The 17,167-nt window shown below is 38.9% G+C and overlaps 1 protein-coding gene across 2 annotated transcripts in view; it reads right to left on the bottom strand.

Annotated features, from left to right (window-relative positions):
* Positions 1–7,078: 7,078 nt before the first annotated feature.
* Positions 7,079–17,167, bottom strand: part of brap (BRCA1 associated protein) — a 29,044-nt gene continuing 18,955 nt past the window's right edge. For both annotated transcript variants that reach the window (XM_078421576.1, XM_078421577.1), the window contains exons 10-12: positions 15,359–15,448; positions 13,775–13,878; positions 7,079–9,817 (exon numbers count right to left, since the gene is read on the bottom strand). In XM_078421576.1, coding sequence (XP_078277702.1) covers positions 9,460–9,817; positions 13,775–13,878; positions 15,359–15,448 — 552 coding nt within the window. In that variant the 3' untranslated portion in view covers positions 7,079–9,459. The remainder of the gene's footprint in view (positions 9,818–13,774; positions 13,879–15,358; positions 15,449–17,167) is intronic.

Below are 17,167 nucleotides of genomic sequence, written 5' to 3'. Positions count from 1 at the left end.
GCAATGCCTTGAGGACAGTCCATATTATGGTCAAGGCGGTGCTGGATATCCTAAATTGGATGAGGATAGATCAATCTGGGCTTGATCAGATATATCGGAGGTCACTGGAAAACTAGAAATTGCAGGACTGACTGCCTGAAATATACAGTGCCCTCCATAATGTTTGGGACAAAGACTAATCATTTATTTATTTGCCTCTGTACTCCACAATTTGAGATTTGTAATAAGAAAAATCACATGTGGTTAAAGTGCACATTGTCAGATTTTATTAAAGGGTATTTTTATACATTTTGGTTTCATCACATACAAATTACAGCTCTGTTTATACATAGTTCCCCCCCATTTCAGGGCACCATAACGTTTGGGACACATGGCTTCACAGGTGTTTGTAATTGCTCAGGTGTGTTTAATTGCCTCCTTCATGCAGCTATAAGAGAGCTCTCAGCGCCTCGTCTTTCCTCCAGTCTTTCCATCACCTTTGAAAAATTTATTGTTGTTTATCAACATGAGGACCAAAGTTGTGCCAATGAAAGTCAAAGAAGCCATTATGAGACTGAGAAACAAGAATAAAACTGTTAGAGACATCAGCCAAACCTTAGGCTTACCAAAATCAACTGTTTGGAACAGCATTAAGAAGAAAGAGAGCACTGGTGAGCTTACTAATCGCAAAGGGACTGGCAGGACAAGGAAGACCTCCACAGCTGATGACAGAAGAATTCTCTCTATAAAAAAAGAAAATCCCCAAACACCTGTCCGACATCAGAAACACTCTTCAGGAGTCAGATGTAGATTTGTCAATGACCACTGTCCGCAGAAGACTTCATGAACAGAAATACAGAGACTACACAGCAAGATGCAAACCACTGGTTAGCGGCAAAAATAGGATGGCCAGGTTAGAGTTTGCCAAGAAGTACTTAAAAGAGTAACCACAGTTCTGGAAAAAGATATTGTGGACAGATGAGATGAAGATTAACTTATATCAGAGTGATGTCAAGAGAAAAGTATGGAGGAGAGAAGGAACTGCCCAAGATCCAAAGCATACCACCTCATCTATGAAACACGGTGGTGGAGGTGTTGCGGCCTGCGCCTGTATGGCTGCTGAAGATACTGGCTCACTTATCTTCATTGATAATACAACTGATCCAGGATGGGGAGGAATCTGCCTACAGACAGGAAGTGACACCGCTGGCGTCCTGGTGCCTTCGCAACAACCTGGAGCTCAATGCTCTTAAGATAGTGGAATTAATAGTAGACTTTAGGAGAGCTCCCCCTCCCCCCACTCACCATCAACAACACCACAGTCACATCTGTGGAGTCATTTAAGTTCCTTGGAACCATCATCTCCAGGGACCTTAAATGGGGGGGCCACCATCGACTCCACAGTCAAAAAGGTCCAACAGAGGATGTACTTCCTGCGGCTACTGAGAAAACACAATCTGCCACAGATTGATGGTCCAGTTTTATACTGCCAAATCAGAGTCTGTCCTCACCTTCTCCATCATGGTCTGCTTTGGTTCAGCCGCCAAGCATGACATACAAAGGCTGCAGCGCAACGTTCGATCAGCCGAGAAGGTTGTTGGCTGCAACCTTTCCCCCATTGACAAACTGTACACTGCAAGGGCCAGGAAGTGAGCGGGTAAGATCATCTCTGACCCCTCTCACCCTGGCCACAAACTCTTTGAAGCACTTCCCTCTTGAAGGCGACTCCAGACTGTCAAAGCTGCAACAGAAGACATAAAAACAGCTTTTTTCCACGAGCAATAGCTCTACTCAACAACCAAAAGTCTATAGCCTCCTTTTGCTCTGGTATTTTATTTCATTCTTCACATGTTTAAACCATAATGTTTTATTCTTAATGTTTTATGTTTCATTCTTAATTGTTTCCTGCATGTCGTGTTGCTACTTGTGAGCAAAGCACCAAGGCAAATTCCTTGTATGTGAGCATACTTGGCTATTAACATTTATTCAATTCAATTCAATTTTATTCAATTCAATTATTCAATTTAACTGCTGATGGTAGTAACATAATGAATCTGCTAAAGTTCAAACAAATACCTCAAAACTCAATGATCCCAAACATACTTCTAAAGCAACAAATGAGTTTTTCAAAGCTAAAAAATGGTAAATTCCTGGCCAAGTCAATCGCCCGATCTGAACCGAATTGAGCATGCCTTTTATATGCTGAAGAGAAAACTGAAGGGAACTAGCCCCCAAAACAGGCATAAGCTAAAGATGGCTGCAATACAGGCCTGGCAGAGCATCACCAGAGAAGACACCCGGCAACTGGTGATGCCCATGAATCGCAGACTTCAAGCAGTCATTGCATGCAAAGGATATGCAACAAAATACTGAACATGACTACTTTCATTTACATGACATTGCTGTGTCTCAAACATTATGGTGCCCTGAAATGGGGGGGGGGGGGGACGGACTATGTATAAACACTGCTGTACTTTCTACATGGTGAAACCAAAATGTATAAAAATGGCCTTTATTAAAATCTGACATGCACTTTAACCACATGTGATTTTTTTCTATTATAAATCTCAAATTGTGGAGCACAGAGGCAAATAAATAAATGATGGATCTTTGTCCCAAACATTATGGAGGGCACTGTATGAATCATTGGACAATAATAAAATGCTGGAAGACTCGAGTGGCTAAAGTTGTGCCTCTATTTGAGAACGACTATAAAGAAAAAACCTGAAAACTTTAGATCAGTGTGCCTAAAATCTGTGGTAGACAAGTTACTGGAGAGGATTCTGAGGAATAAGATTCAAATGCATTTGGATAGACCGAGGCTGATTAGGGATAGTCAGTGTGGTTTTGTATGTGTGAGATTGTGTCTTACAAATCTGATTGAATTATTTGAAGTAACCAAAAAGGTTGATGAGGGCAAAGCCGTAGTCATTGTCTGTGGACTTCAGCAAGGCAATTGATTTGTCTGTGGACTTCAGCAAGGCAATTGATAGGTTCTGCATGGTGGGCTGCTCTGGAAGGTTAGATCGCATGGAATCCAAGGAGAGCTAGCCAACTGGATCGAAAATTAGCTTCGTGAAGAACGCAGAGGGTGATGGTAATGGTGAAAAAACTGGAGGTCTATGACTAATGGTGTGCCACAGCGATCGGTGTAGGGCCCTTTGCTGTTTGTGGTTTAAATCACTGGTTTGGATGAGACATACAAGGCATGATTAAGTTTGTAGATGACATTAAAGTTGGTGGTATCATAGAAAGCGAAGGTGGTTTTCAAAAATCACAGCAGGTTCTTGATCAGCTGGGCAAGTGGGCTGAGGTATGGTCAATGGTATTTAATACAGATAAATGTGAGTTGTTGCATTTTGGGGAATCAAACCAGACCTTCACAATGAATGGCAGGGCCCTGTTGTAGAAGCAGAGAGAGTATGTAGTGCAGGTACATAGTTCTCTGAAAGTGGCATTACAGGCTGGCTTTCAGCACATTGGCCTTTATCAGTCAGGTTTGGACTGTAGAACTTAGGATGTTATGTTATGTCACATTGGCGAGTACATTTGGAGTATTGTGATCAGTTTTGGTCATCCTGCTTTAGGAAGGTCTAGACCAAGTGGACCCGTTGGGCCCAAACCTCTCCTGCATTGGTGCAGCACCCTCTCCTGCCCCCCTCCCCTCCCCTTCCCCTCCTCCCTTCCCTTCCCTTCCCCCCACCCCAACTCCATCCCCTTCAACCCACCTTATCGTCCCCCCTCCCTCCCTAGGAGATAGATTTAAACTTTAAATGTGAACAACTTTAAAAATATAACACAGATTTCAATGAAACTTCTTCCATTAGCACCAAAGGAACGACGGTGAGTAAGGTGGGCCTAAAATTGTTGCGCTATCATGTACCGTTTGGGCTGTAGTTCAGAAACAAACAAACAAACAAGAGTTTTAGTATTATAGATGTTGTTAAGTGAAAAGTGTACAGAGAAGATTTATGAGGCTGCCAGGACTTGTGGCCCTGAGCTGTAGGGAGAGGTTGGGCAGACCAGGACTTCATTCCTTGGAGTGCAGGAAGGTGCTGGGTGATCTTGTAGAGGTGTATAAAATCGTGAGGGGAAATAGGGAGAATGCAATGTTTTTTTTTTCACAGAGTAGGGAATCAAACATAGTTTTAAGGTAAGAGGGGAAAGATTTAATAGGAACCTGGGGGGCAACTTTTTCACTCAGAGGGTGGTGGGTATATGAAACGAGCTGCCAGAGTTGGTAGTTCAGGCAGGTACTATAACAACATTTAAAAGACATTTGGATAGGTATATCAATAGGAAGGGTTTGGAGGAATATGGGCTAAATGTGGTCAGATGAGACTAGCACTAGACAGGGCATGTTGGTTGGCATGGGCTAGAGGGCATGTTTCCGTGCTCTTACTATGACAATAAACTTTTCTTAGAACTTAAAAGTTTTTGTTTTGGTAAGTTGATATGAATGGTCCCAGAAATTCAATCATTTTCCCAAGGATGACAATATTAGTTTGAATTTTTGATATTTTCACTGGGTACTGCTTTGACGAACATTTTAGGGCTTGTTGACATCCAGAAACAGTGGCCTAGCATTATGCATGAATGCCACACCTAGGATTGCTGCAGTATTGAAGCTTTTGTCACACTAGTATTTTATTCAGTTTAGTTACATTATTTGCATTTTTGAAAGGCCTGTAGAAAGATTTTTAAAGTTACAAGGCACTCAATCTATGAAAAATGTGTCCATTTGATCAAACTTTTCTATTGTCCTCAAGATTTGTGTTATGCTGATGAGGCAGACTATATTGCCCATCACTGAGAAGAAGCGGACTGAGGATGGGCAGTGAAGACTTTTTATTTCGAATTGAATGGCTCCACAGCCAGTGCCGAGGCCCTAAAATGAAACTTATTTTGGTTAAAGTGATATGTAGTCCAGGTGGAGTAGATCACTGGCTCCCTTCCCAGAATGATGTCCGTTAACCATCACTTAGGTTATTGCTAAATTCCCACAGCTCTGGTAGTATTTTGTCTCAATACTTACCATAAATCAGTTTCATTAAATTTTTAAACTTCATATGGTGGGAGTTGCTCGTCGAGAGCTTTTTGTTGGAAGCAGTACCAATCACAAACTGAACTGATCAAACCATCTTACATTTTCTTCAATTTCTTTTAACATCCTTATTTTCCTCAAGCAACTGACTATAGTTATTGTTAGATGTTTAACCAATTACATAAATGTGCAATAATTCATTTATTCAAATGTTTAAATTTGCCCTTAAAATTACTTTTGGAATTGAGTGCAATGTATCTTTGCTCTCATCCCACTCGAGTTCCATTTTGACCGTAACCCTAATCTGAAATAATTAATTAATTTTATTACAGATTTACCGCTCTCCATTTCCTTTATCCAGATCCATGTTTGTTCTTCCCTTCTTGGGCATTGGTTAAATATCTATCAGTAACTAAATAGTCAGTGAGCATATCTTTCTCGTGTAGATGAGCATCTACCACCCTACACTGCATTACTTCACATTCAAAAAAGATTATATTTCCTTACTCAAGCTGTGTCTGGTCCACAATAATAATGATTGGAAGGTACAGCATAGAAACGAGCCATGTGGTCCATAGAGTCCACACTGACCATCGATCACCTATTCTCACTAGTTCTGTCATCCCACTTTTGCATTCACTCCTTACACAGCAGGGACAATTTACAGAGGCCAATTAAACTACAACTGAACGTCTTTGGGATCTGGGATGAAACCCATGTGGTCAGTGAGAACATGCAAACTCTTTACAGACAAGCCCCTAAGGTCAGGATTAAGCCTGGCGTTAAGGCAGCAGCTCTACCTGCTGCGCCACTGTGCAGCCTATGATATTGCAAACTATGCACTGCTTCCAAAATGTCTTCCTCGTTCTTTAGTTGAGGGATTCCCTTGCAGTTTGTGACAGATTCTCATTTCCTTGCTGAAACCTTCATCTGGACACATGGTACTAGATGAACCATGTTTTTGTTTTTATTTCCATCATATCACTTGTATTTAACGGATCGTTTGGCATTTCCACTTCATTTAACATGATTACCCTTCAAATACATCTTTCCTTTCCCTCTCTCCCTAATCCATGTTACCCAAACAATCATTTGCATTCCCTCCCTAAAATTTTTCCATTCACATTCTCTCATAATTCTAAATATTTCATCTGGATGATACCATAATTTATGTGTCCTTTGTACAATTTTCTGCCAGTGATGCTGCCATTTTTAGAGATGTAGAGGACAACTTTAACTCCAAACCTTTCACTTCAGTTCCTCACACAGCTTTCACTCCATTTCTTTTTACATTGATAAATTCAATCCAAACTTGAGAAACTCTGTGTAGGGTACTTTACATTCCCACGCCCAAAATATTGACAATGGCAACTCCAAACTTATTATTTTGCATGAGGTGCTAACATTGTGGGATGAGTATAGTAATATTTTGAGGGAATATGGGTCAGTGGTTTTGGATGGGAATTCCTATGAATGCAAAGGTCTGATGAGGTGTTCTGCACTCCTGTAATTGTTACTATTAGATGGTACATTTTATGAAATTTCCTCTTTGCCTGCCCTATTCCTTTATTTATTCAATATTCTGCTAATCTCTACCTCATTGAGGGTATATATGGACTCATCTTGTTTTTAATTCTTACATTGGATGTACAATATCTTTGGGCAAACATATCTAGCATTATAAGTATTGTACAAAATGTATATTTGCTTAGTGATTTTATCGTCATTTTCTGTCATGGACACTTAATTACAAGTTAGTTTTTCCGATCGAGCCTGTATCTCTCATGATTATTTTAAATAATTGAACATTTAATATCTTTAATCTTTTATCAAAACATTTATCTTACTGCCTGCTACAAATAGTGTCAAAGTATTTCTGTCCACAAGACCACTAACGAGACCAGGAATCCTTACAAACCACAGGATCAAGAGGGAAATTACTGCTTACGGATTTCTACCAATGAGCGACTTGGGTCCTCAAGGCAGTTGGTTAGAGGAATTAAATTGAATGGCATGTAGGGGTCAAAATAAAAGACAACTAAATGTTTGCTGTGGAACAATTTTTATTCTGTTAAAACAATCCTACAAGTTATTCATAACCAGACCTGCAACAAAGCCAGCAACAATATCCACGAACAGAACTCTAGTTTGTTTCATTCTGAATAGTTATGTCTATCTGCCCAATTCACAGCATTATTACTCAGTTTACTGAAATTAGGTTTAAAGGACCAAATTATGTAGAATTAAAATACACTGATCTTGCTTAAAGTTTCACACCAAATATATCTTTTTGCACTTCAAGATTCAACAGCCCTCACCTGAAAACTGAGCGCATAAAATGTTATTTACAAAATGGTTATGTTTATACCTCCATTAAGTAGTAACATGGTTTGGCTGTACATTATTTACATTTGTGTTTTCTTCAGAGATTTGTCACAAACATCTAAAAAAATATTTTTTGTAAACTACCTTTATATTATGTGATGGTAGACACAAAATGCTGGAGTAACTCAGCGGGCAGGCTGCATCTCTGGAGAGATGGGATGGGTGACGTTTTGGGTCGAGACCCTTCTTCAGACTGCAGAGATGCTGGCTGTCCCACTGAATTATTCTAGCATTTTGTGTGTGCCTTCGATTTAAACCAGCATCTGCAGTTCTTTCCTACACATTTATATTATGGGAATTGGTTATAGTCGCTCCCAAAGATTTTAGCATTTTCCTTTTTGAAAAATTGCTTCAATTTCCACACTTAGCAATTCACACATCTTCCAATCTAGAGCTAACACATCATACATTATATTTAATCACTATAATATTTACACAGCAAACAATGGAAGTAAAGTTACATCTTTTAGGATACTTCATTAACCGAAGGATGCTAATAACAAGAGTTAAGGTTCATTAAAAACAAATAGTTTCTACAACTGTATGTATCATAATATATTAATAATAATCACTTTCTAAATTTGATTGTTAACAGCCACTACACATTCACGTCTCCAGCCTTACAAGTGTTCTAAATGTCTTACTAATAATCGAAAAATACATTTACTGCTGACTCAAACACAAAGAATGGAAGTAACTTAAGCAACTGAGGTGGTTTGGTGATTTATCAAGTTTCTATCCCTTCATAGTTTGTATAGGTTCTGCTCAGAACTTCAACTCAAACAAAAGTTACATAAAGATATATTCTAGGCAACAAGAACAAAATCTGGTGAACTAGAACTAAATTTCTCACAAATCAATGGCCTTCCTGTTAGATTTCTGCTTCAGGATAGAAATAATGGGAGCGCTCTTTTGCAAATAAATTGTAACAGCCTCTGATATAAGTAAAGCAGCACCAGGTATTCTTTGATATGTGATTTATCGTGAATAACAAGTATCTTTGTTGCTGGAATATTTAATTTATTTGGTGTCATGGGTTTCATGGAGAAGTGTCTTTCCTGTCACAAGGCCTTGCTGCAAACATCAATACGCATTTAAAATGGCTTTATCAGCTTTCCTTAGAATAACATTTATTTAGATGTTAACTTGATAGGTGTTTATTCATTCAATTAAATGCAATAGCCAATGTACTTAACTTGATTTGTTTTATGCAGAAATGTACATTTGTTCCTTTCACAGGAAATCCAAAGCTAAAAAAATCACCACTCTGCCCATTTGCTAACATTACTTACTTGCAAGCAAACTGCAGCACATTAAATGCAATACACCACTATTATATTCCCATTGTCCATCTTATAGAGGCATTCCACAGATCATCTAAATTGTAGTTAAATTTCTCCATTGGTCTTAAATTTAAACATACCATGTTAATTTCACTTAGACATTTGTCAAGTGCTAAATATTATAAAATGAACAACATGCCAATTGTGGGGAGATTCAAGATGACCCATTAAAATGCCTGGTCCACCAAAAAAAGTCATGCAGAAACACTTGGGTTTTGTTTTGTTTGGGTGTGCAGAACTTAACAAGTTTAGTTTCAACTATATTGCTGCTCCTACTTAAACCATAAAGCCTATAAGCCAAAAGGCCCAAGTTACAAATATACAAGATATGAGAATGTTGTACATTTCACATTGGAAAGTAGGCAGGGCGATAGTTTTAATGTTAATGAGTAGAAACTATTGTGAATTATTCATTCTATGAGTGGGTTGAATGGATTAATAAAGTTTTCAATTATACAGCTTTATACACTTAAGCTCTAATACCAGCAAATACAAATCAATAATGCTGTATTAAATATTTTTTTTCTGCAGTGCAGAATATAGGCCAATTGCCATAAAAACTGGCAATTCTTAAATTTTGAATCAACAATAACACATATGGATGTCAGCATTGAAAATAGGCAAATATACACACACCTCCAAAGAGGCTTTTTTTTTTGTTTTTGCTTTTTTTTTTTTCCTTCCCCTTTCAAATATGAGAAAGCCCAACTATTTGTTTCTTTTGCCTCTTCCTCTCCTGGAGGTCTGTTTGGTTATGGCTCCAGGTGATGGTGCAGCAGATGCCACAGCGATATTTATCTGTCCTTCCTGGATCTCCTGCCGCGCATCTGCTGGCATTTCGTTGATTTTCTGCTGAGCCTCCAGGTAGAACATGACATCTCGCAATTGTTCCTGCACCTCTGTAATCTGCCGGTCTTTCTCATCACAGGTGTCCTTCAGCTTCTTCTCCTCTTCTTTCAGCTTGGTTTGCAGCTGGATCTGATTAGTTCGCAGGTACTTGTTCATTTCTTGCTCTTCTTTCAGTTCTGTGCCCAATTTTAAAACTCTGTTGTTCAGCTGAGAACACCTAGAACAGCATGAAAAGAGACATCTTACAAACAACAAAGCATACTGTTCAGAATTCTCAGAGCTGAATGTTTATTTGGTTTTCAGCTGCAAATTAGCAATACATCTTGATTCCTAGACTCGTCTGCATCTGACCCAGGACAGTTCATTAATGGAAGGTTTTAATCAATGTGTCATCCTCTTTCAATATTATAAAATGGTACTTTCCTATTGTTAATATTTCCTGTATTGTTTCTGTACAAGAGAAAGGCAGCAAACAGCTGACGTACATGAAATTAAAGTTCTGAACATGCAGTGAAATTAAAATTTTCACTAAAGATAATGACTCTGATCAAGGGTCCCAACCCAGAGCATCACCAATCCTGTCTCTCCAGAGATGCCACCTGACTTGCTGAGTTACTGCAGCACTGTGTCTAATCAGCATCTGCAGTTCCTTTTAAATTTGTCACTGACTTATAATAATAATAATAATAATAATGCATTACATTTATATAGCGCTTTTCATATACTCAAAGACGCTTTACAGGGATTTAGAGAACATAGGGAAGTGAATAAATAGATAAATAAGTAAACGAACAGAGAAAGGACACAAAGGTGAGGTGACCTTCAGTGGTTGAAGGCAGTACTGAACAGGTGAGACTTCAGTGATGTTTTGAATGTGGTGAGCGTGGAGGAGTCTCTAACGGTTTGGGGTAGTGAGTTCCATAGGGTGGGAGCAGCGATGGAGAAAGCCCTGTCCCCCCAGGATCTGAGTTTGGTCCGGATGTGGGGGGATAGGAGATTGGCAGCAGCAGAGCGGAGGGTGCAGGTGGGAGGAGGAGGTCGGTCAGGTAGGATGGGGCCAGGTTATGGAGGGCTTAGAACTTTGTTGTTGGTCAGTTGTTGACATTTTGTTAACAGCATCTTTATGATATGCTGTTAACTCTTATGTGGTACCATAATGAATGCATAATAAACTTAAGCATACAAATCTGGTGCCAGAAGTAATATTCCACGTGTTTTATTTGCTGGAAATTTTATTTCAGTAATTATCAGTCCTGCTTTATGAGCCAGTGCTGCGCCCATGGTTTAAACTATTCACTGCTTACAATAAATTTTAAATACCTTTTTATTATACAAACAATTTAACTATTTCCTCCTGTTAATAGTCAGTTCAGGTTACATCATGTTCCAGCTCCATGCACAAGGCAAGCAAGGGCGTCACGGTGGCGCAGCGGTAGAGTTGCTGCTTACAGCGAATGCAGCGCCGGAGACCCGGGTTCGATCCCAACTAGTGTTAATATGCGGGGATCGCTGGTCAGCGCGGATCTGGTGGGCCGAACGGCCCGTTTCCGGCTGTATCTCTAAAACTAAAACTAAATCCTTGCAAGCTACAAGAACCTTCTTTTGGTCACTTTGACAAATACGAGTCAATCAACTACCAGCTTATTGTTAAACAACCCTAAAGAATAAAACAAATTTATTTCAGGTTTGTAATTGAGAGCTAATCTTATAACTTCACGACTATGCTGTACTACATTATTCCAAATATATACTTAACAACCCTATCCCATTTTAAACCCCTCGTAGGGAATGTTGTAACATTTAAAGGGGTAAATAACATTTTAATCACTTGAACAGTTGACGACAAACAGTACTTTTGAAAAATAAATACCAAAAGTACAGCTGTGATAGAACTTGTTTGAACAATCGATAAGTTGAAAAGCTGCAGTGATACCAAATGCAATGTTGACAAAAGTTGCTCAACGTGCATTTGACTTTCCAGTATTGCCACTGCTTATTAAAATCTAAACAAATAGTTTTCTGAAGAATTTGTTTTTTATAGAATCATCAAGGCAAAGTAGAAATTGAACTTTTCCTTTGTAAAATATGGAAAGTGTAGAATGAATTGTTAAACCTTGCCAATAAAGAATAACTCAAAAAGCATACAAGTATCACTCACTGGAAACCCAATGGACACCATCTACCAGAAAGAAAGGCCACGACTGGAACATGTGTTTTAGGAGAAAATAAACATTCACATTTTTGGATAGAGCTGCATGGTCCACAATCTGCATAATTGTCCATATTTCATTGCTTAAATGGTGAGAGGAGAATGGTTCATGTCTAAATCACGACAAACCTATCCCATTGTTCTGCCACATTTTTGCAGCTGCTACCATATGTATTGAATGGATTCTCTCTTTTTTCACATATCTTATGTGCTGCTGACATCATATTTCAAGACCAAATTCTGCATCAGAAATCCTCATTTGTCTGACAAGGCAGCAAATCAACAAATACTTTACCGTCCACTTAGAAGTTGTCCGCTGGGGGACTGCTGATTGCGGCTTGCTAGGGTTGCTTGACCCACACATGGAATTGCATTAGGAAATCTCAATCTGATGCTGAACCAATCATTAACATCAAGCAGTAAGATAAATTTGTACTTTGATTATATGAATATTTAAAAATCATTAAGGAATATTTTAAAATTAACGAGAGTGACCAGGATAAATAACTGCTGAAAAACCATTTAAAGCAAATAAAATGACACAAAGTGGTGGAGTAACTCAGCAAGTCATGCAACAACTCTGGAGAACATGGATAGGTGACGTTTCAGGTCGGGACAACTTCAGACTGAGAGAGAAGAAAGCAGGAAGGCTTAGTTACTCCAGCACTTTGTGTCCTTTTGTATAAACCAGCAGTTCCTTGTTTCTAAAGGAAATAATGTGTTTCATAGTAATACTTTTCAGAAGTGATTCAAATTATTAATTTGACTGGGTTCTGCACCTATTTATCTCTTTAAACGTAATTTGTATACACATTCTTGTGTGTAAATGCTTACATGAAGCTATCGACCATCCAATGAAAGCATCTTTTGATTTCAAGGGCCATACAGATTTCTTGGAAAATTCTCTTCTATTTTATAAACATCACAAGTCAAACTTTACATTATTTGGAACAGAGTAAAGATCTTGCCTGCAGAGAACATGAAATGGAGGGATCGTCCCTCCATACATGCTGCAACACAGTCTTGCACAGCTTGTCAACAGCTGCATGCAAGAAAGTGTAAAGTCCCAAAGCGAACTCCTCAAAACTAGGATGCAGGATTCATCAAATTCCACTTAGAACCACACTATCAAAAACTACTTGCACCCTCAATCTCATCCAGAAAGTGGCAGTAGATTGGCAGGACAACTATCCCCACATCAGATCAACAAGGAAAATGTCATGATAAATAGGCAAAAATCGCATTAAACCCTTTGCCACCCTCAACACATGTTAAAATGGAAATAATGATTACCAACACATCTGAAACAAATTATTCTCAATATATCCTGATCAACTAAAGGGTTTGAACTGAGTGTCTGAGGTACTAATAATTTTACACTCCAAATTAGAAAATCTCAGAAATTAATAAGTAGAAACAAGGAAATGCAGGTGCTGGTTTATCAAAATAAATTACACAAAGTGCTGGTGTAATTCAGGTCAGGCAGCATCTCTGGAAATGTTCTCCAGAGAAGCCGCCTGACTCGCTGAATTATTCCAGCTCTTTGTGTTTTTTTCTTATGAAATAATAAGATTTTTTTATTTTTTTTAAGTGAGATGAGTGGAACATTGTAACTGGCCTCACTGTCCATAACTTGGAGAAGGGAGGAGGTGGAAAGAAAGTAACATAAATGTCTTCTCTTGATTGCTGTACAGTAACCAATGCTGGATAGCCATGTGTGCATGCCAGATAAGGATAAGATGAGTTACCTAATCCCTGTCAAGTTAAAAACTTGTTCACACGCACCAAGTCAGTTCATAAATAAGCCACACAGGCCGTCTGAAGTCTTGGCTGGAGACCACTATGGCGAGGGAAGGCACATGAGACAGGAGAAAGAAAAAACACATCACCTTTCGAATGATTAACCAATGTTTACTTTTCTGGAATTAACGGCATTGGCAGGACATATATTGCAAAATGGCTTACTTTCTTTCGAGAGCTTGTTTGTCTTTCATGAGTTCATTCAGTTTCTGTTCCAAACTGTCACATTTTTCAATGGTTTCTTTGAATTTTGTTTTCATGTTGATGATCTGGAAAATGAAACAAAATTGGATTAAATGAGAAAACAATTTACCAAAATCTCTCTTAATTTAGATTCTTCATTCACCAATACTCAGTCTGGAGTTTACAACATTTCTAGCAGAGATTACTTTTTGGTTCGAATCATTTTTCTACGTACATTATTAGACTTTAAAGATAATGATCGGTAAATTACCTGTGGTGGAAATACTGTATAGATTCATCAGATTTCACATTTTAATTCAGATTCCTAGAATTCATAGTTTCTCAGTTTATCACAATTGAAGACTATTTTAGTGCCAGATTATGTAAAGTTTTCACCTGCTCCTAGGGTTTCCACAGAGGTTGGAAAATAGACAATTGCGGGAAGAAATACTCAGCATGAGCAGCTCCAAAGAGAACGGTCAACGGCATCATGTGCTCGGATTATCTGCTAAATACCTGCAATCTTACTAAATATATATACACACGCACACCACTGCGCCCCTGTCCAACCAACCCTGCACCCCTCAATCATTAGAAGACTGAATGAAAATGCAAAGTGGACAGCGTATGAAGCATACTTGACCAATGCTATCTCCTCCCTTCTAAAATTAGATAGCATGATCTCAATATTCTGATGCTAGAATCCCACTCATTTTTAATTTTTCCCAATGACAGCTGACTCTGTCTCTTCCTCTCCTCTAACTACAAGTTTCATGATGTTTGCTGTTGCATTATCACTTGGTATCTGCCACTTTTAGGATTTTCCAAATAGCCAACTTTAAGCTGTTCATAACAAATCCATTTTTATGCACTTTCATTACAATTTTCCAAGCTCTCATTTCCAATTTGAATCCTGATTGGTTTCTCTAACCTACTTTTTGCTTTTTTATTGTGCATACTAATGTCCATCACTTTTATTTTACACAAGTGCAATGTGACAGTTTAGTACTCTGCAGGGTATGTGCCAACATGTCTAATTTCCTCCATATTTTCAGTAATTTTCAAATGTAAAGACAGTTATGCCATTTATAGTGCCAAAGGAAGGGTGCCTTTTTTCAAAACATGCAAATGGTTTGTGAAGAAAAACTATTGTTTACAGATCTATTCACAATTTTGTGTTTTTGGTTGACAAGACTATGCAATGATTCTACCATTATTATGCCTGTTTTAATCATTTTCCTCCAGGAAGCACAATATCTATAATTCAGCACGCTGAAAGATAATGAATCACATGTCACACAAAGTCTTCTCATTCCACCACACCCAGTGCAAAGAAGGGTCTCGACTCGATACAGTTTTTAAAATCCCAAAGTCTTCATTTTCTCTATTGTTTTCAGTCTTGGTGGTGTTTCATGGAAATGACTTTCCATCTTAAGTGGAATCTTGTGTTCCATTTAAAAAATCTAATCCAGCATTAGAATTAGAGTCAAATGAAATAAAACTTAATTGTCCTCTCACGCAAGCAAGTCAAGGGAGAAAAATGAATCACCAACTCAGGCAACTTGCCTCATCTGCTGCATCCTTCTCCAGATGAACTATCTTGTTTTCCCAGTAGATTCGTTGAGATTCCAACTGACTGGTAAGGAGGTATGAATACTGTTAAGAAAAAGTGTTCAAAATCTATTAAGTCATTTTTTAATAAAAATGATTCACACAGAAAATGAAACCTGCTTTAGCAAATTGTATGCAGAATAAATTTGAACATCAATTTAAGAATATTTATGTTTCTGGTTTTTCCTTGCCCTAAAATTAGATTGTTTGTTGGTTTCTGAGGGAAGATTTCTCAATTGCACCCAATCTGCGATCTGCACAGTGTACTGAAGAATATCGGTATCTGTCCAGTTTCTACATGACATGTCCTTGAAGCAGGTGACAATAGGAATGCAGATTCATCTTTAATCCAGCAACCAGAGTCTAAAACTCACTAAACCCCTGGAAGAACCTTGCTTCTTTCACTGCTCATACACTCATCTCCCATCCCAGAGTTCCCCATTTCCTTTTTGTCCCTCGCCCTCTTTCACCCACATCCCTCCCTCCGGCTTGACATTTCACTCCCTCTATTTATCGGACACCGTATTGTCTCCTTTCACATCTAAGCTTTATCACTTACTCCATCCATCTGCCACTTAATCCTCCTCACCCTGACATCACCTGCCGGGGCTTTGTCCCACCCCCACCTCCCTTTTCCAGCTGTCTCTCGCTACTCTAATCAGTCTGGAGAAGATCATCACCTGTCCATTCTGCTAAATACCTGCAGTTTTATTAAATATATAAACATAGCACAAAAAGTAAGGAAATTTGTGTTTGGTAGATTATTTCTTTGTTGTAACAATGCTTCTTGGCAATAAATCTTATACTGTTGGAAAGCCTGTTTATTTCCCTTTTAAATGGTGCCACATTTGTAAGGAACATGCATTTGTGGGATGAGCAGCAGAGCTGAGTATATGGGTTGCGCCCATGAAAAATTTGCCAAATCTTCTCTGCCAATGCCAAACAGCTTATTCTGCTGTTGCTATTGACTCTTGTTTTGAGCTTCTGGTACCCCCAGGTGCTGACAAGAATGGGATGCCATCCCACAACAGTGTGTGACCAGGCTGGTGACCAGCATGAGGAGGAGGTGCCAGGCTGTTATGGCTGTGTATGGTTCTTCCACACGCTGCTGTGGCTCCTGTTTATTAAATGAATAAATTGTTAAATTGCCAATATGTCTTGTTTCTTCAGACTTCAATCATCCAATCCACCAAACAACACCGAACAAGAGTCAATGGCAGAATAAGCTGTTTGGCATTGGCAGAGAAGATTTGGCAAATTTTTCATGGGCGCAACCCATATACTCAGCTCTGCTGCTCATCCCACAAATGCATGTTCCTTACAAATGTGGCACCATTTAAAAGGGAAATAAACAGGCTTTCCAACGGTATAAGATTTATTGCCAAGAAGCATTGTTACAACAAAGAAATAATCTACCAAACACAAATTTCCTTACTTTTTGTGCTATGTTTATATACACACACACACACACCCACCACTGCGTCCCTGTCCAACCAACCCTGCACTCCTCAATCATTAGAATACTGAATGAAAATGCAAAGTGGACAGCGTATGAAGTATACTCGACCATTGCTATCTCCTCCCTTCTAAAATCCGAGCATCACATGAACCAAATCATCACCTGTCCGTTCCCTGCACTGATGCTGTCTAACCTACTGAGTTCCTCCAGCAACTTGCTGCACGAGTTAGTGTGGAGTGAGCCACTGTGGGAATGTGCAATGGTTGCCCGAGGACCCGAGTTGGACAGGCTGGGCAAGCAGGAGG

This window comes from Rhinoraja longicauda, chromosome 25 (assembly GCF_053455715.1).
Source record: "Rhinoraja longicauda isolate Sanriku21f chromosome 25, sRhiLon1.1, whole genome shotgun sequence".
NCBI lineage: Eukaryota > Metazoa > Chordata > Chondrichthyes > Rajiformes > Arhynchobatidae > Rhinoraja > Rhinoraja longicauda.
Note: the sequence above shows the minus strand (reverse complement) of the source record. Positions and strands in the feature narration are given on the sequence as shown.